The sequence below is a fragment of the Pezoporus occidentalis genome, unplaced genomic scaffold (assembly GCF_034315485.1).
Source record: "Pezoporus occidentalis ecotype Australia unplaced genomic scaffold, CSIRO_AGI_Poc_V1 ctg34, whole genome shotgun sequence".
In the NCBI taxonomy this organism is placed as follows: domain Eukaryota; kingdom Metazoa; phylum Chordata; class Aves; order Psittaciformes; family Psittacidae; genus Pezoporus; species Pezoporus occidentalis.
Genome location: NW_026915376.1, coordinates 2,679,607 through 2,702,943, shown reverse-complemented (window position 1 = coordinate 2,702,943; position 23,337 = coordinate 2,679,607). Strand labels below are relative to the sequence as shown.

The 23,337-nt window shown below is 37.4% G+C and overlaps 1 protein-coding gene across 5 annotated transcripts in view; it reads left to right on the top strand.

The window, feature by feature from the left end:
- The window catches only part of STRN (striatin), a 62,274-nt gene that overhangs the window by 7,688 nt on the left and 31,249 nt on the right, over nucleotides 1-23,337 (top strand). For all 5 annotated transcript variants that reach the window (XM_062629519.1, XM_062629516.1, XM_062629515.1 and 2 more), the window contains exons 2-5: nucleotides 5,549-5,652; nucleotides 13,015-13,088; nucleotides 16,173-16,251; nucleotides 18,155-18,319. In XM_062629519.1, the coding sequence (XP_062485503.1) occupies nucleotides 5,549-5,652; nucleotides 13,015-13,088; nucleotides 16,173-16,251; nucleotides 18,155-18,319 (422 nt within the window). The remainder of the gene's footprint in view (nucleotides 1-5,548; nucleotides 5,653-13,014; nucleotides 13,089-16,172; nucleotides 16,252-18,154; nucleotides 18,320-23,337) is intronic.

Sequence of the window (23,337 nt, the reverse complement as noted above, 5' to 3'; positions counted from 1 at the left end):
AGGGCTTAGCTCTGACACTACTTTTAGGACACCTCTGAGAAGTCCAGCAAAAATAATTTGCCAGGAGCACATAGTGCTGTGCATCAGTCTCACGAGGCGCTATCGTCCAGCGTGAGTATGCAGGTGATAAATGGGATGAAGTACTGCTCTGCAGGGTGAAGCTAAATACACCTCGGTGCCTGCCACTTATTTCAGCCTGTGGCCTCGCTTCAGTTTTATGTTATCTTAAATGGCTGCAGGCACTTAGAGAAGCTTCCTAGCCTCTCTTGGCCAGGAGTGCTAGTAGGTGTGTTTGCAATGTTAAGTATGGTGCCTGAAATACTGTTTGCCAGTTGTACTAGACCGCTGATAATTCCTTTCCTCCCTCCCCTGTATCTGTTTTTTATCTCTTGTCCTCTCAACTGTAGGCATACCTACACCTATTTACAGATATACTAAAATATGTTGCACTTCAGTGAACCAAGTATAATCTAAAATACTGAGCATCCTAGCAGCCTGCAGAATCCTCTGGCAGATCTTGGTAGACTGGTTAGTAGGACTGTTCCAGGCTGATTCATCTGTATAATGTATTTAGTTATTTTAGCTATCTGCATGGTTTTTGCAATACTTTTTTTGCAGGTTTTTTTCCTCCCTTATTCTTTTTCTCTCAGCCTGTGAAGATCTTGTTGAATCAGAAGCAGAATATACAGAATTGTGCATCTTAATAGCTCTTACTTTGTCAAATGATACCTGAGGACCTTCAAGTGCTCATAAATTTGAAGTGAGGTTTCTTTTGAAATATTAAGATAAATATTTTAAAGACGACAATGGAAAGGCTTTTATTAGTTCTTGAGTCTTAAGAATAAATCACCTTTAAACTTAAAATGGCTGTAAAATTCAGGAACTGCTAGAAGTTGGTACTAAACATGCATCATTTGTTTTGGAGCCATAGTGTTGTTTCTTTCTAAACATTTTCTGTTCAGGCTAAATATTTAGGTGCTACCTAAAAGTTTCCTCACCCTTTTGTCCACTTCACCCTAATGTGACCTTAGAGTCTTTTGGGGAATTTCTTAAAATAAAAATGTTGTTGCCTGTGATAGCATTTTTAACATAAGAATGAATGTTATTTTTAAAATCTCCTGGTAAAGAAGTGGAGTAGTTAAGATAGCTACAGTATTATAAATTTAGACTGGATGTGCATGAAATTCCTAAGTTCGTGAATCATAGAATAGCTAGGGTTGGAAAGGACCTTAAGATCATCTAGTTCCAACCCGCCTCCCATGGGCAGGGATACCACACACTAAACCATGTCACCCAAGGCTCTGTCCAGCCTGGCCTCAAATGCTGCCAGGGATGGCGCATTCACAACTTCCTTGGGCAACCCATTCCAGTGCTTCACCACCCTCACAGTAAAGAACTTCTTCCTTATATCCAATCTAAACTTCCCCTGTTTAAGTTTTAACCCGTTACCCCTTGTCCTATCACTACAGTCCCTAATGAAGAGTCCCTCCCCAGCATCCTTGTATGCCTCCTTCAGATACTGGAAGGCTGCTAGGAGGTCTCCTCATGGCCCTCCTCTGCACTTGCTCTATGTCCTTCCTCATGTTGAGGGCACCAGAACTGTATACAATACTCCAAGTGGGGTCACAGGAGAGCAGAGTAGAGGGGCAGGATCATCTTCTTCAGCCTGCTGGTTACACTTGATGCAGCCCAGGATACGGTTGGCCAAAAAAGTTTTTGTTGCAGTTAAAAAACTTCAGTAAGATGGGGTTGGGGAGGGGGGGGGGGGGGGTTGGGTGGAAATCCTGGACAATCCAGTTGTAGCTACAAGAGACCGTTCCAGGCATCTCTTCCCACTGGTCTCTGGTTTTTATTTTTTATATTTATTTTCCCTCCTGACTCTTGATTTTAATCTCACAGTTGAGGTGTAATACAGGATCTTGTAGCACTTAGCCTGGAATAAACTCAGGGTGGATACTGCCTTGATTCCTTGCTGCAGTGCCAACAGGGCCAGGCAGTTGATGTGCCCCACCCATAAGGCCAGGAACAATTTGAGTTTTTGTGTGATCCCCTGTAGGCAGTTTAGAGGGTTGGGATGACTAGCTTACAGTTTGATGCATTTTAACCTTATTAGTTAGGAGGTCAGTTGTGGCTGAACCTGTTTGTGAATTCTTGAGATTTTTAGCAAACCTACCCATGAGTGGCCAAAGCACAGGCATAGAACAGTGCTGCAGATTGTTCCAACCGGAAGCAATCCTCCTCTGCTTACTCCCTCAGGTAGCGCAGGCTTCAGATTTGACTTGTACTAAAGCTGCAACTATGGAAAATGGCCTGTGGAGTCTCAATATATTGATAAAATTCTTCCTTTTATGTCCAAATTGTACAAAGACTATAGTTGTACAGTTCAGCTTTGCTTTTTATTGTGTTTAAACTCAGACCTCTTACACTTCAAATGTTTGCCCAAACATTTAGACAGGTGTTGGCTAAATAGTGATCCTGAAGTTACAACCATTTTGTTCTAGAGACTAAGAAAATACTGCTAGATCTCATAATCTGTCATTTTAAATATCTAAACTCAGTGTATTCATTTATTCAGTTTTCATTTATACTACTTTTTTTTTCAGTTATGGTATGAACATTTAGGTTTCTCTGCATATTTTCAGTTAAATGCCAAACATTGTAAAGGATGAAATCTGCTTATGACATATAGACTGTTACAGTATTATTGTTAGTATAGTATTTCAGTTACTATTTTAATGTTATCCTAATGTTCATTACAAATAATCCTAAATATTATAATTTTTAAAAAATTAATGAAATTTGAGCTTACATTTATAACTGATGCTGAGTTAGTTGTAATTACCCAGTATTTATATAAATGAGGAATAAGGGTTGCTAACATCCTGTGTGAAAGGGGGGGGGGGATATTCTCTTTTTGTTATGAAAATGTAAGCGTTCTCATTTTCAGAGCCAGAATTTCTCAAAAACAATGAGTATTATTTTTTACGTCCTTATTACACAAGGATACTACTCAAAAGAAAAGCATTAATAAGCTATGCTAGAAACTGCGCAGCCTCCAAGGAAAGAGCAATATTACTCACAAGCCCCCTGGTGCACTTGTCTGTTTCTTGATTTGCCAGTAAAACTACTGATCTATGAATCATATAGTAACCTTGAAATATCCTGGCAATAAGCTTGTATAGGGCCTGCAGAGATGACTCTTGGGCTGTGGGTTCCACTCTGTTGTTGCAGCATGCTTTTGGAGTAGGAAACACAAGGATTTCTTGAAAGTCCAGGAAAAAGAAAAATTATACAGCATCAGTAAGAGCAGTGGCATACCACTGACAATAAAAGATGTCCAAAGAATCAGTACTTCTTCCAGTGCTCTCCTTCCTGTGTAATATGTGTGTGATACATACAGCCTTTTGGTGGCCCCTTTTCCTTGATGTTGAATCATAAGGTGTTTCAGCTTCGCAGGTAGAGTTAAGAACATAATTTATGTTACTTTATGTGCTTAAGAAGCTTCTGGTGACAGTTTGCATTTTGGTTCTCAAATGGTTAGTCAGATAAGTCACGAAGCCAGGCCTGCTTTGTATTGGAAGCTGACTCTGCCCATTTTCACATAAAAGCAGTGTCATGTGATACTTCTTAATCAAATCCTTTTGTGTCTTTTTACAAAAGTAAGCTGTGAAAACTACTGAGAAGTTGCAATTTTTTTTCTTTGTTTAGGCTACTACCAACGGAAGATGACTTTAACCTCAATTGTTAGCATGGTAATGCTGTTTTAACCTCTGAGGTAGAGCAGTGCGTAAGCCAGCCCATTACTGGCTATCCTTTGCCAATTCTAATGGGTAAACATGCTTCATTCCAGCCTGTTCAGTCAGTTTGTTCTTAGTGAGACAGACAGCAGGTCACCTCATAGAACTGTGCTTGCAGACAGCAGATCACCTCATAAATCACTTCAGCTTGTGACCTGATGGCATTGGGTGATCTTTTTCATTCCAGCCAAATGCATATTTGCATCTTGTCCTACTATTTTTAATAGTGTGCTTTGATGTTCTCTCGCTTTTTGGCTACAAGGCTACTGGTTTATTTCTGCTGCACCTATTCAGAGGCAGGGAGACAGGAATCACTACCACAGTGTGCTAGTTATATATGCATTATAATCTTTGTGTCTGTACAGTTACTGCAAACTAAGTTGTATGTAGTTGAGGTGTTCCTTTTATTACTGGGAGGGATGGTGACCTTGTTGAGTTGACATGCTTCTTGCACAGTTCCATTCTTCAGGGTAGGAAGTGCTGACTCCCAGTGCCAGCATGTCTTTTTTTCTGTGCCTTTCTCTAAATCTAAGCAGATGAATGTTAGATTCAGTTGTAGTTCTTTGTTCATCCCCGTTTGAGTGTTAAGTGAGGAGAAGCTTGATGCCAGTGACAGAGAACTTTTGATTCAGCTGAGAGTTTTTTGGTGAATACATTTCCCCCAATTGAAGGTGAAGACCAGCTTCATTGGAAAGTAGCCAGTGTTTTTTACTCATCATAATCTGGCTGCTCTAGTTGCTTACTGGTGGTTAAGGATTCTTCAGGTGTCTGTCAGGCTATTTCCTGGCTGTACTTGAGCAATGGAATTATGTCAGCTTGTGTCATATTCTAGAGCAGCTACTATAGCTGCCACCAACAAATGGACTTTTAGAGTAAAATTCACTTTGTCTGATCTTTGAGTGTATTCAGGAGTTGAGAGAGCACAAGAACCTACCTCTTATAGTGGACATGATTTGAGCATGAGATACAAAAGCATGTAGTTCTGCCTTTATGACTAGGAATAGATATCTTTTATATATAATAATTTTCTGTTTGAAGGAGATTTTTCACAGACAACTAAATACTCTGCTACAAGTTGATAAAGGTTAGGTGTCTATTTTCCACTTTTATTTACTTCTATACCATTTCTCTCCTCATCGCTCTCACCAAAATACCTTTTCCTGTTTTCCATTTTTTCCTCCCTCTTAATTGCAGTATTTCTTGAGAGCTTTCTTTCACCTATTTTAGAATTACAAATAGCACTTTGTTATAAGCAGGGTTTTATCTTTCTTTTAGCTGAGCATGCTGTACTTCAGTTCTTTCACTAGTAGCATGTATATAACATCTATCTATACAACAGTACATTAATTATATACTGCTTCAGTTAGTGAGCAGAAATATTTTATTGTCTTCTGCTTATTGTTGAAAATGCTTTTTATCTGCTGATGGCTTTTTTGTACACTTGTCTGTTCCTTATTGTCTATTAAATGTTTAGTCGAGAGGAAATAAACCCTGTCAAACAAACTAAACCAAACTAAAATTGCTTTATTCATTTTTTTATTCCCTTTAATCTGTAATGCACATGCAATTTAGAAGGGTTATGTATGCACTGTTTTGTGTGTTTACTGTTTATGAAACACAGCCAATTTCTTTTAAACAATACAAATTAATTTTAAAATTCATTAAAATAACTTGGGGAGACACACACTCAAGAGTTATGCTGCTGGATGGTTTTGAGGAAGCAGATACTAAACTGTAACTTCCTTTTGCAGGCCCAGATCGCCTTTCTTCAAGGTGAAAGGAAAGGACAGGAAAATCTGAAGAAGGATCTAGTGCGAAGGATCAAAATGTTGGAATATGCGCTTAAACAGGAAAGGTATGCTGCTTTAGTGATGGGTACATGGTGAAGAATTCTGAACACAGACACTTCTTTTGCCTTTGTATTTGACAAAAATAAGATTTATTTCTTATATATATATTCAGTTCTCAAATTGATAAATCTTGTTATACTAAATAAACTTTTTGGTATGAATGTCTACATTATAGTAAAACCAATAGCTAACACAGCATGGCTAAGAAAACATGCAAATAAAACCCTTGGTTGATCAGTGATGAATACTTTTGCCTTAGTAAAATTACACTTACTTGTACAGATTATACTCCAGAACTACAGTGTATTCTCTTTTTGTTCAAAGTACTAGCTTTGTTTAATAATCTCTTGATAACTGAAATCTTGAGTAACTGTCTTCAGTCTAGTGATTGCTAGTTTTTAATCTTGCTATGTTTTTTAATCTTTTCAATAAAATAGACTTTACAGGAATATCTTGTGGAGGCTGATAGTGTGAGGGGTAAACAAATGTTCATGTTTACTGGTTAATCAGATGTCTATTTCTTTGCTCATGGGGATTTCAGAAGAAGTCCCCAGTCTACTTTACCATTTTATTCTTATGTATGCTTTCCTGTTGTTCTAAACTTTGAGATAAATGAACTGGATTGTTTACCATGTTTCCAGAATTCTTTCTATTCAACTGATTTTTTTTTTTTTCCAAGTTTATTTTTAAAAAATTTTATCAGTAAAGTGTCTTTTACAATTCTTTGATGAAACAGTATATTTACGGTACTACTGCAAAGCAATCATTCCTTAGATACCATTTTCCTATCAGATAATTCCTACTTCTCTTTAATGAGATATTAGTAAATAAACTCTTTTAAATAGTTTGTATTAGTAGAAATAAGATTAGAAATATACACATATACAAATGAGGAATAGCATATTGCTGCTAGATGACTTTAAAGGGGTACTAATAGTTGTACATTGCTGGATTGCATTTAGATTTGTTCATCTTACATGGGCTGCTTTAGGACGTGAGATGTACCTTGTACTATCCAGTTTAGCTCTTGCCGGTAGCAACCAATTTATCTGCTAGCATGGAGTTGCAGCCAGGTTTCTTGGCCAGCAGTAGCTTCCGGGCTGCAGCATGCTTGCTTCACCTTTATGGACTTTTTAGAGGAATGCTTAAGGTAGAGAACCTTTTTGCCCATGCCCTGCTGTGGTAGTGATTGTATACCACATGTAAGCCTTTGCACAGCTGTAAACAGCAATCTCCATTATGTATAGATTTGATGCATAATTATGAAGATTTGAGTCACTTAAAAAAAACAGAGGCAATGAAGTGTGTTCTTGTGTAGTTAAAGATATGCTCTAAGGTATGTAAATTCAGTAAGATTTACATATTTCAAAACTGGGGGAGCTATTCCTCATTACTTAGGGATATCTCTAGTGCTTCATGTTCATAACCCACATAAATTTAGATACATTAGCAGTTTATCTAAAATTATCAGAATATGTCAATACATATGTTATCAGAGAAGCTTTGTAAGATTAAAAAAATATAAATAAAAAATCAAACTTCTGTGGATTGTGAGATGGTCCCCCTGTTGAATTCAGTAAAATATGTCTAAATTAAGACATTTAAATCCTAATGTAGCGGTCGCTGTCAGGATAAGGTAAAAATATTGTGGTTTCATATTAGCGGTTTTTACACAGTTTTACATGCAGTGTATGGTATTATCTTTGGTTTCTGAGGTCAGTAGGCTACAGTCAGCTGATCTGATCCAGTTTCACAGCTTCAGTATGGGTGTGCAATAGTTTATAAAGTAAATGTGATTCTTGTGAACAGTGTGTGCTAGGGACAGCTATTTATGAGTTTGTGGTTTTGAGCAGCATTATTATTTGCCAGTTTCTGAAGAAAGTTTTGTGTTTCTGCTGGAAATGTCTCTCGGCAAGTGTTCTAGCTTGATGCTTAAAAGAATGGCAACATAGTGAGCTTGCAAGCTCTGCTCCCTTTCCCAGCATTTTCTTCAATCAGTCATTGGCTGGGTCAGGCAATAGTCAGTTGGAGTGCTGGCTTTTTCCACTGGGATCTTGGACCTGGAAAATGAAATCCTACAAGGTAGGAGGAGCTCTGGTCAAGTTAGGGGAAGGTTGGTGTGGGTGGGAGGGGGCAGGGAATCATTCCTGTGTTCCTTCATTTTTGCCCTGGCCTTGCAGCATACCAAATCTTTCTTAGCTAGATGAATTAAGTTATGAGTAGTGGGGCAGAGTATGAAATTTTGGCCCAGATTAGTTCATGTTCAGTGCTCTCAGGAAACTACAAACAAGAAATGAGTGACATTGGCTTTCTCAGATACATGTTTTTATGAGCTGCTGTTCTATATAATAGGTGTTCAGCATTTCTTTTATCAACCAAATATTTTCAAAGTTTGCTATAAATAAAAAACTTCGAAAGCATTGCCATTGCTCTCATCTTGTGGCACTTAATGTAATTCTGTATTGGGTAAGGTGGGACATGAGTTTTACTTGCAGATTTACTTTCTTTGAGGGTGGTGAGACAGTGGAACAGGTTACCCAGAGAAGTTGTGGCTGCCCCATCACTGGAAGTGTTAAAGGGCAGGTTGGGTGGGGCCTTGAGCAACCTGGTCTAGTGGAAGGTGCCCCTGCTTACAGTAGATGGTTTGGAACTAGATGATCTTTAAGGATTACCTTTTCCTTGTGTGTATAGGAAGCCCAATTATTTCTGCTGAATAGTCTTAATACTACACTGATTGGCAAAAAGCTTAGGAGGAGGTAGCTAATAGTTAAGTAATATCACTTTCCAACAGCAGTTTTGATGTAGTTTTGCCAACATCCAGTAGACTGCAGTGTGAAGCTGTTCACAGTCGAGGGTTACTTTTTGTTACTTTATCAATACTTTCTCCACCACCAGTAAATGGCATTGTTTCCTCTGGATTTTTTTAGGAGCTAGCTGTAATGTAGTACTGCTTCTCTCAAGTACACGTCCTGTTTCATCTAGTCTAGCTCATTTCCTGTTTTAATGGATTTTGATCAAAGAACTGGACTCCTGAGCCATGTCTCTAGAAACCCTAGATTTAATTTTATGTTGTTTTCAGCACTGGTGTGTCTGATCACCGTAAGGCAGGCGCCTTCTTCCCTGGGCAGAGTATCTCGCTGTGCTGTTCCTGGCAATTGTCCTTGTTTATGTCTCTTGGTTTGGCGGCAGCTTCTAGATCTTCTGCGGATGTTTTGGCAGGCTCCCTCAGCACAGCTGGATCAGATGCTTCAGGTCTGGCGACAGATATTTCCAAGAAAAAATGGCCTTTTTTAATCGGGATCAAACTTGTTTCTGTGTGAAGTATTCAAAAAAGTTTCACTGCTCTTAGTTTTAGGAAACTTAGACGCATGAAAGCTTTAAATGTTTCCCCAGGCAACTCTTGAAGTGTTGTGGCAGCCATGTTGGATGTCTCCAAGCATTGTTTGTATAGAAGACACATAGTTTAAATAAAATATTGCCAATCATAAAAGCAGAATTGTGTAATGAAGTGCAAAAGCCAAAGCAATGGTAATTTTCATATTTATCTGAGTTAAGGGCATCTACCCAGTAACGAAGTTTCACAGCTCCAAAATAGCTTTCTTCCAAACAAATTGAAGGCTAGTTTCCTGATGAAAAATTACCTTATATAAAGTTGTATATTTCAGCTGGTTATTCTAAAGTAATTTTTCAGTCCCTGCATACTATTAATAATATTTGGAATTTGAGGGCAAATGATCTGAGTTAAACAAGTTTCAGATAGTAAAGGCTCATCTTTTGTGATTTGTTTTCCTTCTTCCCCTACCTCAAAACCACTATCCTTGTTTTTGACCAGATGATACAATGGTTGGAGAAGTTTTGATTTTTCTTTAACTTATTTACAGAAAAAATGCATATGCTCTTTTTTGTGGTAATAGTACCTCACTGCTGTGATGTATGAGCTGGAGTTCAATGTGAAGTGCAAAGGACCAGTTCAAAACTGTTAATAAGTGGACTGTGTGATTTCTGGAAAAGCAGAGAAATTAAGCATGACAGGTGATCAGGAGACACTGTTATTGTAGAAATAGGTAAAATATAAACATGCTAATGGAATAAGATGTATTCAGAATTTGTATAGAAAAGAATTAGCTTCTTTTATGAGAAGGTAGCCTTTGTTTGCAGTATGCATAACTAAATAGTCAAGACTCTCTTTTCTAGTCTTGGAGTCCAACTTGTGTTGAGCCCTTTCCTTAGCGTGCTTTAGAAAGAAGATTGTCTTTCAAACCTGTGACATTTCTAGCTGCACGGTAGGAAACGTCTAATAACAAATCTCATAGAAGCTGGATGAAGAAGGGTAGAAAATAACTTCCTTGATGGACTGCTAGCTGCTGTCTGTATTGATTTTTTTTTTTTTTTTTTTTTTTTTTTAATATTACTCTGAACTTCAGAAGCTGACTGTAGCTGAAGGAGAGTTCAGCAGGTCAGGTACTCTGACATGGTATTCATGTTTCCGTTTCACATCTGACCAGTGTCTTGCTCAGATACCTGAATTTACACTTACTGATTGTCATTGTAGGTTTGAGCTTGATATTGGCCTTTTTTTTTGTTTGTTTTGGTCATATTGTGAAGGCAGAAGTCTGTCTATGGCTTTTTGGTTTTAACTTTTCCAGAAATATTAAAAATAAGGATCGCTTTTTGGGATTGTCAGCTCTTCAATTTCCCACCTTTGTTAGGACATGATTTTTCTGCCTATCTGTAGTTCTATTGATCTCTGCCTGTGATATACAAACTTAAATTTTCTGAAAGATGAAATCTTAATCAGATAAATTTAAGGGCCAGTGGTATACAAACCCACTTAATCTGGATTATCCTCTTGAAGAATAACAACAAAGGCTTTTAAAACTGTTGCATTATGAGTTAAAAAAACCTGCTGTTACTAGTTTAGAATGGGGATAGGATGAATAATCTCACTTTGCTGAACTGACTTTATAATGCCTTTAATGAGCAGGGAAGACCAGTAAGCAGCAAGAAGAATATTATTGGTGATTTAAGTGGGGAAAAAAATTAAAAATGAGCATACACAGATTTAACAGATTAGGATAAATATACTGGGAAGTTTAAAAAAAATGCAGGCTGAATCTTTAAAAAGTAGATTTCAGACAGGAAGTGAGAGTTCTGCGGAGTAAGAAGAATACAAGGAAAAATCCTTTCTGTTAACATAGCAGACATTTTACTTTGGTTCTTAGGGTAAGAATTACTAACAAAACTTCGACCGTAAAATCAGTGAATGCATAGAGGATAATGGAACTTTGTATAAGACCCAAGAGCTAAAAGCAAGTGCTTCATGCCACAGAACTAACTGCTCTCTGAAATTATTGGCAGGAATTGAGCACAGTATAGGTCACTAATCCAAATTAGAGTATTAATGCTTACTCACTTTTGATAAGTCAAATCACAATAGGTTAAACATTAGGATCATTTGAATTGATTGCATAAAAATTGGAAGTTTTTGACAGTGTTTATAGTTGGTGAGGTAGGTTAGTGACAGAGTAGAGGATTTCCTAGTTCTTGATTAGTTATTGCTTTTTATTAGTGGTGGTGGAGGAAAAAGCATACATAGCATCAGTATTTAATGATAATGTAATGCAGTCATTTACCAAGGTAACATGTCGCTGCCAGTTAGATGTAGAAGACGGCTGGAAAAGGAAAGATAAATATTTTGATTGAGCATTCAGCTTTAATTTTGTTATATTCTTAGTTATTCTCTTCTCTACTGACCAACATGTTTATCCCTGTTGCTGTTAATGTATTTCAGGTGCATCCTTTCTCCTTTTATTGATGGTTGTTGCTCAGCTGAGTTGAAGCTTAGGGCCCTGGCTCTTGAGGAGGAAGTCAGTTCTTTCATCTGTCATTGCTGCTACACATTTCTTCAGTCTGCCTTTATTTACCCTTCTCATCCAGAATTAAATTTTTATTATAATTAAAAGGCAGTTGGATTAGTAGGAAAGTAGTACTGTCTATAGCAAAGCATAATAACTACCAAGCATTGCTTCCCTTAGCACCATTTTGTCAGAAGTAATGAGTTTTCTTAATGAAATGGGAAAAGGCAAAAAAATCCTCCAGTAATGTAATAAAAATGTCTGAGAAGCAATCAAGAGGTGCAGGTAATTTGAAAACATTACTTACAGTCGTTCTTGATACAGTCATTCGTGCTTAGTGAGACTTGGCCTGCACAATTATGAAGTGTCACACCCATTAATTTTTTAAAAACCCCATTTTAAGTGGAAGAGTTCCCTTCTGTGTAGTGGAGCTAATGAAGCCCATTTTCATGTTGGAGTGCGTGAGGGGTTTTGATGGGTTTTTGTTTGCTTCCTTTTTTCTTTTTATCTTTTGTGGCCTGGATCTTATTGCTTTATACCGAGCTCCGTACATGTACATTGGAGCTGTGTGTGTGTGTGTGCTTGTGTTGTGCCACTACAGACAGGCTGCATGCCCAGCATTGCCTGAATTCTTACCTGCTTTTTATTCAGTGTAGGAACTACTATGAATGCTGCTTTTCTATCCCTTTATGAACGATTACAAAACTTTGTAGGGAATTAGGTTTTTCTGAGTGGTCTTCAGTTTTCATGTTTGGGAAAAAACAATCATAGAGACAAAAGTTACGGTGAGTGCAAGAGAAGGGGGGAGCAGATTGTGAAACTGGTTAAGGCTCTCTTTACCTCTATTACTGTGTTATAAGACTAATGAATTTTTAATAACTTACGTGTGCATTGTAATGCTTTTGTAAGCATTCTTTTGTGTGTTTAAAAAGTCTATAGACAGTGACTCTGTAGGATGAAGATTTTTAAATTAAAAAAGCATTTTCATTTTTCTTGTAGCTATTCTTACTGCCATTATATTGCATGGGATGCTGTCAGTGCTACATCTGATGTAGAATAGCTCCAGCCAATGCCTGCTGTTGTTGGAAAGCACAGCATTTCAAAGAATAAAACTAAGGTTTGCTTAATTGAGGTGACAATGTGGAATATGAAGTAGATGGCATTGAACTGGGAAAAAAAAAGTTTCATAGTGATCGTTAAAAAAAAAAAAGGGGTGGGGAGGGCAACAGAGTATCACTTGTCCACAGGGAGGAAACCTGTAGCAAGAACGTCTTGTAAAATCTGCAGTCCACTAATCCCTGTATTTCATCAGTATTCACTTTGCAATTATGTGCCAACCTTGGAAAAAATGATTAAGAAAAATTATGTATCTGAAGTCCTGCTGAAATTGCTTCCTTTGTTTTGTTCCTAGCCTGGAAGAAAGGAGTGGCTTCTCAAGACAGGTGACATTTGTATGTTCAGAGGTGCCCTTTAAATGTACTAATAGTTTCTTTCTTTTTTTTTTTCTTTCAGGGCTAAATATCACAAATTAAAATATGGCACAGAATTGAATCAGGGAGATATGAAGCCACCAAACTATGATTCTGGTAAGAATTTATTAAGAATGAGCTCATTACTGGCATAAAAGCTTGAGTGTGGTTTGTGTAAATGCTGAAGTGACAGTGTTAATAAAATAAGCTGGTGGGAATAGAGATAATTAATAAAGACTGTATTTTACGCCTGTAAAATTAAAAATGTATGCTAATGCTCTCAAGAGTCTTATTTATAAATGAGTTTAGATTAAAAAAAAAAACTCAAAACCCAAACCAACACACTGCTACTTGAGAGAATAATTTTTTCTCTTCCTTAGTAATATGCATGGGTGTTTTAGAACAGGGAGATACTGGATTTTTAGCTATAGAATCCTTTTGTCTTTGAATAATTCTTCTAAACAAGAAGTTAATGTCAAAGGATGTGGAATGTATAGTACATAATATTTTCAATTACTTGAATGGTATTCCAGGCAAAAAGTAATGAGAGTGCGTATTAGGCGTGAGAGTTTGAGAGTGGGAATTTACTTACAAAATTCCAGTGACAGTTGGAAATGCATACTACTAACTCACCGTGCCATGCTGTGAGAGGACAGTTTTACACCTTGGTCCCTGGAAAGCTGATTTGTTTTTCTGGAGGTTGCATCTCCTTAGAGGTTACTTCTTCACACAAATAGTTTTAAGCACTGAACTTGAGGAATTAAGAATTTAAATTACTTCCTTTTATCCCTCTCTCTATGTCCCTATCCTTTCCTCAGGGGAAAAAAAAAAGAGTAGAGAGATCAGCTTATAGGTCAAGGCCTTGAAAAGAAAAGTAATAGGTGATGATTTTTGTATCTCAGTCTCCTGATGTTCCTACTACAGCAACAAAACTAGAACCACCTGTACATAAAGGAAGAATATAGAAAGTCTGCAGACCTCAGCTCTGTCACTTGGTTTGTGAAAGGGATGGTCTTCTTTACTCTTATGGTCAATTCTTACCTTATTGGATTCAGAAGGCCATTAAAATGTAAACAAAAAAATCCAGCCCCTTGCCAACTGATGAAACTTTACACCAAGCTTTTCTTGTCCAAGGTGGAATGAGGTTTTGAGAAATTTTATTTCACATTATCAAGATTATTTCCCTAACTGAAGTAATAGTTTAATTGGTGTTACTAAGTGGACGACTCTGGTCTATATCTAGACCACTAGAAAACTTTTTCCTGATCATACCAAGATCCTAGACATCCTTGGGTTTTGTAATTTTTCAGGATGCTGCTGTAGCGTGTTGCTCCAGTTTCTAGCTGAGGAATGTAGTGCAAGGGCTGACTTGCTCAGAAGAGCCTTAGCCAGTGCTGCAAAGTGGACATTAGTGGAATTACATTTGTTAAAAATCCATTATCCTGATGTATCCCATTGCATTCTAGATACATTGCTGCTAGAAATGTACAATTCTGTATCAAATCTGGACTGATTAAAGATACACACTTAAAACAGAAGATTTTTTAAATGCTCCTTTTAGAGTTGCATTTGGTAGGTACTTACTTGTATATTTGTGTCTGACCTCTCCACCACCGAAACCCTTCTGTTTTTCCTGCCCAGTCAGGAAAAAAAGTGGAACTATTTCTAGTAGTTCTTCCAAATGAGTCCTTGTTGTTTGTTTTCTTTGTGATCTCTTGGGGAGAGAGTCTCTTGATAAAGGTATGCCTTTTTTTTTCTTTTTTTTAACTGCTTGTGGTAACTTCTGTTGTTATTTGCTCATAGTACAAATGCCTTCTCATCTGTAAACTGCTGCTGCTAGCAGTGGTCAGTTTTGAGGACACTAAATGAAAGGGAGTTCTTGCCTGTATATATATGTAATTGTGCCTTTGGAAGAAGGGGTTTTGCTTTCAAAAGGAAATTTCAGGCAGATTTACCTCAGTCTATAACAAGTAAATCATGACTGCGCTTTCGTAGTTGTCCATTGGGTCTAGCTGTGTTCAGCTGTCATCAGAAAATCATGGCGCAATTGATTATTTCCTATGGTTGCTGTTAAATGAATTTGTCAGTTTGAAATGGATTAAATTCATATGGCTCTCCTGGCATGTGAATTCTGATTAGTCTTTGATCTTTGGGTGGGTGGTGGTTTTTTTTTTTTGTGTGTGTTGTGTTAATACAGTTGTACAAAGGTAAATGACAGTAGCTTTCCCACATCACATACAAAGTTACTCACGGGATTATACTACAGGTTTTTCTGGTTCTTTGTTTACACAAGAAGATTGTTCATCCTTCAGTATTTGGACCACAAGGGTTTCAAGTTCCATAGATGCTTTCGTAGATAATAAACCAAGATCTTTTATCTTGGGATGTATATGCTCATGTGCCTCCTGAAGGAGAGGAAAAACCCCAACCATCATGTAGTATGAAGCTGTATACAGAATAAATATGTAGCTGTTGGTTGCCAGCATTCAGATAGGTTTCTCACCAGAACAACCACATAATTTTTTTGTGGATTCTCCTGGAGTATTACTGTTCGGATACAAATATATGGTTGTGGAAAATGTGGTGAAAATTTTTCAACAGTTTTTCAGGATAAAAAGTAAACAGCCACTGTTGTATTTTTTTCCCCAACCACAAAGCTAATTAATACAAATATGGACAAATTTAAAGCGAGTAGGTATGTTGGTTTTATGTTGAACTGTCAAATATTAAGGAAATTAGTTGGACAGTGAGTTGTAAATGGATATAATGATGCAGTTGCATTTGATATTGTGATCAGTTAAAGGTGTTTGTATTCAAACTGAAATTATGAGCAGCATTTATGTTGGAAGGTTAATGCAAAAATGGAACTCCAGATTGTCTATGTGATTACGTGCCCTTGTAGAGAAAGGAGTAAGATGGGACTTTTGGATGTGAGGCAGAAGGGAAGCAACTGATGAATAGTGGAACTGGCACTTGCACAGTAGGATGTACCTGACAATCTTTATGTGTACATAGTACTGTAATTATGTGCTATATGCATTTTTTTGTCTCTTGATTGGTTGATTATTGGTACTTTGAATCTTTATTAAAACATTCATAAACATTTTAGTAAAAATCACTTTTGTCTTTTCAAGTGGATGGGCATCTTTTTAAGAAGTAGGACAAGGAAAAAAATGTTCATAATAAAATAATCTTTTCCAGATGAAGGGAATGAGACAGAGATTCAGCCACAACAGAACAGTCAGCTAATATGGAAACAAGGACGACAGCTGCTAAGACAGTAAGTGTTGAAAAAGGGACTCGGATAACAAATGCAAGGGAAGGCATCTGGTAATGAAATGTGATGATGGTGGTATTTGACTTTTTTTCTGTTAGATTTTCTTTCAAGAAAAGTTAGTGTGTGTGATGAGGTTCATTCAGCTTCTGCCCTACTTTTCCTAGGTTTTGAAAGTTTTAATATTTCAGAACTTCAGAGGAGAAGCCTTGTCAAATCACAAACACTTGATCTCCTTTGCTTTTCCTTTACACAATATAATAAAACAATCTGCTTGAGCGAACAGTGGGTCATGACACTTTGCAATAAGCCAACAAGCACATATAATTCTTTAAGACCAGTGCAAAATACAAACTAGTGTTGGAGAGGAATAATTTTTATTTTGGCCTGCTTCAGGTTCAGAAAAGAAGATTAGAAGTTTTCTAATTCTCAGTTCATCTCAATGAAGCAAATGTCTGTTAATCTAAATTAGTTTTTGAATTGTGGTCGTGAGTCAATTTCCAAGATATTTGGTCAATTTCCAAGATAATTGGTCACATTTTTATGTGTTTTTTTTTGCCTGGAGTTTAAATTGATGAGATTTCTTGAAGACCTCTCGTCAGAATGTCTCGAACTGTTTTTTCATGGATTTGCCTCATCACCTATGCTGATAGTTAGATTCTAAGGTCTTCTAATCAGCTAGGAAAGCTTTTGCTTTTTATTTTGTGTTTGTGTGTGTCATACAGAGGGTTAATTGAGAGGGAAGTGGGACAGTAAGGACAGTCTGGAGCTTATATTAAAAGATCTTTTCCCAAGGAATTATGCAGAAGTTGAATTTGTCTGCTGGATGGCTTGTACATGCTTTTCTTTTTCAAGAGCCCAAATTTTTCATGTATGTTGAAATGCAAATAAATAAAACTATTACTGTTTAAATATTTTATTAATATAAAATATTATCTAAATATAGTGAACTTGACTTGGATCAGTTATTTTGAAGACAAGTCATTTCTTCTCAGCACAATTAATAAATGATGCAGTAATGAATACAGCATGCATATTGCTGACGGATTTTGTTTTGCTTAGGTGACCTGCTTGATTTTTATATAGCCAACAGTCAGTATTTCTCTCCTAATGTAATTATGTAGAGGATATTGTTAAATAATTGGAGGAGAATGTTCTTGCAGGAAAAGTGCATGTCCTTGATCTGTAACAGCTGTTATTGTAAAATAGCATTTCCCTCTTTCAAGTCCTTTAGAGTATCGAGCATTTAATCAATCCAGTGCCCCTGAGAAGGCAGTGCTATTAGCTCTGTATTCTAGAGGAAAGGAGAAAGGACAGAGACCTTTTTCCAGGATTCCAGCCCTTATGTGCACAACAGTATTTTGCAGATCCATTGCAGAATATGGAAAAGGCAAGACAAAGATTTTATCAAAATGTGTGTAAATAACAACTCTTACTAGTAGTTATAGCTACAGCATTTGTTGATTCCCTCTGTTTTCTAGGTTTTTAGTAATGCTTACATAAGGAACGTATCTGATACTTCTTGTCAGGCTTCGTGTATTGAATAAAATGGTCATGTTGTACATGTAACTGTGATGATTTTTATAAGCCAATTGTAAATATTTTAATAGAAAGTGCCTTTCCACCCATTTTAGTAAATGAATGAATAACGTATTGTATAACCTCTGACTGCTAGGCTCTTTGATTATTTTTGTGTTTGTTTTTTTTTCTCTCAGTGACTGTAGAGGCTGGTACTGCAAGAGGCGATCCCTCTGCAGCTGGTACAGGATGATTTATAAGCATGTTTCATTAGCACAGCACCATACTTTGCTTAGCAAAAGGGCTGAAGATGAGTTTAGAGAGAAGTTTTCATTTACTGTTTTGAATAAGAGGTGTGCATAGAAGATTAGCATGAGTTCTGTTCCTACAGATACCTACAAGAAGTGGGCTACACCGACACGATATTGGATGTGAAGTCAAAACGAGTACGAGCTTTATTGGGACTCTCAAGTGATGCTTCAGAGAAGGAAAACAGAAATCAAGAGCCAATGGTAAATGGCACAGAGGGCCAGATAAAGGAAAACGCAATGATTGGGTAAGCATCAAGATGACATTGTTATCTTTCTGAGTAAATGACTTAATGGTGCAGAATAAATTTTTGTTTCCTGAGAAGATTTCAGGATTTTTACCTTAGCTGGAGATTAGAGCAATTCTAGCTAATTTTATTACGTTAAGCAATAAGCATGGAAATAACTCTGGATTCACAGCTTAAAAGCACCGTAAGTTGGTTTTGGCTTTTTTTTTTTTTTTCACTTGGATGGCACCACAAAGTCAAATCAAGCCTCTTTTGAGATATGATTGCTAAGTGCTTAAATGTCAGTGTTGTTTCAGGTTAATCATGTATTTTTGTTGCTGCAGACTTTAATGTATCAATTACAGGCTTTGCTCTTCTGGTCTGTGACATCATAAATTATATGAGTTATAGGATTTTCCTGAGCGGGTCTGAAAAAGTCCCATGTTACATTCTGATTCCTGTATTTTTGATTTTCCAATAATGCATATACACATGTAAATATGACCAAAAGGTAAGGTACTCATTTTGGACTTTCAGTATTTCTAATATTATGACAAGTTAGTCAAGGAGAGTGAAGGCTTGTTATGCATACTTTTGCTTGTAAGTAATATTGAAAACATAAGAAGCTTTTTTCCATTTTATTCTCATTTTCATGCGGATTTAAAAAAAAATAATAAGTTAAATCTGAAACTGAACTGTACAGGCTTCAGGAAAACAGTCTGTTCTTGTTTCAGATACTGCAAAACATGAAAAATAATGAAAATGAATTGTTTATCTCAACAGTACATGAGGTAGCTGTTCCCAGTAGTTTGGGCTGCATCAGCAAGCACAGATTTCCTGAAAGATTCTTCCTCTTTTCCCTCTTTTTTTCCTTTTCCATACTGATATAGCAAAATTCAAGACCTCTATTTTCTAAGGTCTGATGCTGTTACATGGAACATTCTGACTTTTAGAAACCATTTATAAAATTTCATAATACCCAGCAGATAGCTGCAGCAACTTCAGGCCAACAAGTTATGTAAGGGCAGAGGTTCATTGTTATGTAATTAAATTCAGTGCTGTGAGGTGGAAAATTTGAACACCCGCAAGCTACTAAAATACATTGTACCCCTATGTAGCTGACAAGCCATGTCATTTATGTACAGCAGCTTTAGTTTTGAAGAGCAAGGAATGTTTGATATATTACAGGAACGATTTTAGTTTGATTTCTGGTGAAGGGGTCGCTTCTTCTCAGGGGACAGTGGGTAAATAAAGCTTTTACACTTTAAAGTTTATTTAAATGCCTTCAGTTTTGAAATTAGTATATTTATAAGGTAGTTATTTGATAGATGAAATGGTTGGACTGCGGTTTTGGATGCATTTGCATTTCTTTCCTATCTACTTGCTTTCTGGGTAGATCTAACACTCTAGTCTACCCTATGGCTGAGGATATTCACTGATGGAGAAAAACTGCTTCCCTTCTATTGTGGCTCTGCAAGCTTGTCAGCTGCAAGGTTGGTCAGGCTGCATGCTTAGAGAAACTCTTTCATCTCGCTTGTGATGCATAAGATGACAGACAGTGTTAGAAAGCTTAGGGGAACATTTTGATACGTGTTGTGTGAAAAGTGACTCCAGGGTTTTACAGTGGAATAATTTTCCAGGGATCTCATTCACTTGTGAAGATTGATGTGACTATGGTGATTTTGAGTTTGTGGATGTCTGCTGAGATCTCCCTCACCGAGAGGAAGAAGTTGGGATTTTACTAAAATTCCTTGGTCAACCTCTGTACTAGCTTTCAATACTGTGATTCTTCTGGCTGTTTCAAGTACACTTTCAGACCACTTATTTCAGTTTTCCATGCCGGAAGCATTCTGTGGCTTTCTTCCTGGCAGAGACTGCCTGTTGTTTAACAACTATTTTATCTTGTGCTACTAGGTGCTGTAAAATGTTGCACCTCACCGTTTCTGTGCCATGTGGCACTGTTCACCTCCTCCCAACTGCATCATCACTTGTTTCAGATTTTGAAGTGCAGCTTTATGGCAGATGGAAAATCAGAAATGAGATGTTGTTCTTACGTAGCTCATACTTACCTGTTACTTGCCTCATCTGTTGTTAGCATTAAACGTGTAGAACAGGGTTTTTTAAAGAGTTTTAGCATTGAATGTGTGTGTGACTGAAATTTAAGGCACATGGATGTAGCTCCTGATCCCAATTGGAATTCTTACTGAGTGTTAGAAAACTTAATTTGATGCTTTTCTACCTGGTTGGCAGAACTGAGAAAAATGTAAGTGGCTCAGCTAAATTCTAGGTCACAGCTGAAGTAGGGGCACTCTTTGCAGCGACCTTACCAGTGCTAGACTGCTTATGGGGAGGCAGTTCTTTTATCAACCTCTTGTTATTCCTAGTGTGAATGTAAAGTGAGAAGAGGATTGGGGCCAACCCAAGCCTGTACAGTTGGAAGGAGTGCGATGAACAAGTGCCTGCAGTTTGGTAGTGGTAGAAGAGGAAAGTTACAGTGAGAGATTGGAAGAGCAAGAAACTAACCAAAGCCTTAGTGCAGTCCCAGGAAATTTAAAGACATGTATGTTTGTCAGAACCACCAGACATTGGGAGAGTTGCAAATTAAAATGCAGATAGAAGACGCTCTGTGGCCCTATGTAGCTGTATGGGTACAGTGAAACTCTGTAGAATGCTTTGCTGTCACCACAGAAGCCTGTTAACTGCTCAAGCCAATGCAATTTGGTAAATTCTGTGATTCAAGACATTTAATGAACATAGATGCCAAATGTCTGCTAGCAAATCTGAGGCTAGTGGTCAACCTGAAGATGCTTTAGTTACATTTGAAGAGCAGAGTGCTGGAGAAAATGTAGTGCGTGGAAACAGATTGAGTCTAAACCTCTGTTAAAGTGAGAAAATGCAGCTCTTGGAACATTTCAGTTGTTTGATGTCAGAACTGCATAATGTTGTGGGCCCAGATGAGACTCAGATTGGAGTATGGCGATTGAATAAAGAGAAACCTTATGGGTGAGAAACAATGAAGACAAATCAGTAAGAGTTTGTAACGAATGCAGGTGAATGTGATGAAGATAACGTACAATAGAGGAGAAAATGGCACAGTGAAAACCAGGAGGAGTATGGATACAATGATGCGTTTCAGGAACAGGAAACTGAAAGGCACACTAGCTTTAAATTTCCTTAAAGATTTTTCCATATAGTAACGTAAATTGCAGAAAGAACAGGTTGGCTAAACTGCCTTCTGTACAACTGAACACTTGTGATAAATCCCAAAGAAAGTAAAAAAAAAAGATTTTTGTTTTTATCCTGCTGTATGGTTTACCTCTCTTGGAGGAGAGAGGAGGTAATGGAAACAGGAAACAAAACTTCCCGTATGTTTTGACTGTTGTTTGTTGGTAATCAACCAATACTTTCTCAGTGAAATGAAAGTCCTGTAGAACAAACCAAATTGGTACTAAGAGAAATTCCAGTAAAGAACAGAAAAGCTGGGGTATCACACACAGTATCACAGTATGCTAGAGATTGGAAGGGACCTCGAAAGATCATCTAGTCCAATCCCCCTGCCGGAGCAGGAACACCTAGATAATGTTACACAGGAATGTGTGCAGGCGGGTTTTGAATGTCTCCAGGGAAGGAGACTCCACAACCTCCCTGGGCAGCCTGTTCCAGTGTTCCGTCACCCTCACTGAGAAGAAGTTTCTTCTCAAGTTTAAGTGGAACCTTTTGTGTTCCAGTTTGTACCCATTACCCCTTGTCCTATCATTTTTTGCCACTGAGTAGAGCCTGGCTCCATCCTCGTGACACTCCCCCTGAATGTTGTACTTCACAACATTCTGATTTTAGCATGTTTTTTTGTGTAAGTCCATTAATCTGTGTATAGTGCTTGGTGCTGCTGCTCAGCCTTCTTCAGCAGTACCTCGGACCTACCTCTCACTGCACTTCTGACAACAGCAGACACTTTGTTGTAAGGGTAAGCCCTGGCATTTTTTCTGACACCAGGGATGAGTGAAGTGTGTACTTTGTGGTGGGTAGGGAAGATATTCCTCTTCTGCTCAGCTGACTGTATCTTTTACAAATTTTAATGAATTGTCTGTTGCACCAGTTATATCATCCTGCCTGTTATACCAGTACAGTAGATACTGTAGCGCACTCAAGAAAATAATATTTATTTGCAGCAAAAATTGTGACTTGAATTCTGATAGGTTCCAGTTATTTTAGAAAATTGACATCCGATCCTTCATGTCTCTTAGCTTAATTTTTGTATGTCTTAGAAAGTTGCAGTTACAACACAGAACTGCCCCAACCTCTTTAACCCCATTCTTTTGGTACAGTGATGAACAAACCACTGTTGTCTGAAAGTTTTTTAAAGCTAAATCAGTTTCTCTTCTTACTATTAGGTGAAGTAGCCTTAGTCTTTATGTGTAACTAGCTGCTACATCTGTGGCCAAACCTGTATTCTTACATTGCCTGTTTATTTGCTAATGTACAGATCCTCTTGAAAACTTTAGCACTCAAGACATCCTGTGGATTTTGAATGCACCCTGCAAGATTCTGATTCCATACATGAAATGTTGCTATGATAACCTGAGATAGATATAGTCCTGTTCCCAGTTATTTCATGGATTTTAAAAGGGAATCTGTTTTCAGTTTCTTCAATCAGCTCACTTGCATTACAAAAGATAAGTACCACTTGGCATGACTGGACTCAAAAATACATACTAAAATAATAACTTTATAATAGTGGTTGAAATTCTTAACACCTGCAGTGTTACGTGCAGGGGAATGGGTGTTTTCCCCCAGCAAACTGAAACAAATGAAAGCTGCCTGCAAATGTCACTTGTAGCCTTGAAAACATGAGAGTATTTAAGTATCTTCAGTTCACTTATTACCTCATTTTTTAATGGCTTTATCTTACTGACTGAAACGTAAACAGTCAAATTAGTTTACTTTCTTGAATGTGTGTATTTGGATACCATTTGATATGAGTGGAAGCAAACAGAATAAAGGAATAGAACTAGATAAGAATGAGGGTATACCAAGCATAT